Here is a 222-nt window from a genome sequence, read left to right as displayed (position 1 = left end):
CTGCAGCGTGCAGGGTCCCTGGTACGGGGGGGGCTCCTCGCCGTCCGACAGCGAGATGGTGGGGGGCAGGTCGATCTCGTGCTGCATGTAGGGGTAGGTTGGCTGGAACCTGTTAAAGCGGTCCCTCTGCAGAAAGGATGGCACTGCCAGGCGGTCGCTGGGTCTCGGGGTGTAGATTTGCTGCTGAAAGGAAGAGGAAAAAAAAAAAAGAGAGAACAGCAG

General features: G+C 59.5%; 1 protein-coding gene across 1 annotated transcript in view; it reads right to left on the bottom strand.

The window, feature by feature from the left end:
* PMEPA1 (prostate transmembrane protein, androgen induced 1) overlaps nt 1–180 on the bottom strand; it is a gene marked incomplete at its 5' end in the record, with an annotated part of 1,233 nt that extends 1,053 nt beyond the window's left edge. Inside the window, one exon of the mRNA XM_010150887.1 lies at nt 23–180. Within this exon, the coding sequence (XP_010149189.1) occupies nt 23–180 (158 nt within the window). The remainder of the gene's footprint in view (nt 1–22) is intronic.
* Nucleotides 181–222: the final 42 nt, after the last annotated feature.

Source organism: Eurypyga helias, unplaced genomic scaffold (assembly GCF_000690775.1).
Source record: "Eurypyga helias isolate BGI_N326 unplaced genomic scaffold, ASM69077v1 scaffold1894, whole genome shotgun sequence".
NCBI classification, from domain to species: domain Eukaryota; kingdom Metazoa; phylum Chordata; class Aves; order Eurypygiformes; family Eurypygidae; genus Eurypyga; species Eurypyga helias.
The sequence above is the reverse complement of the archived record's forward strand: the minus strand, read 5'-3'. Positions and strand labels throughout refer to the sequence as shown.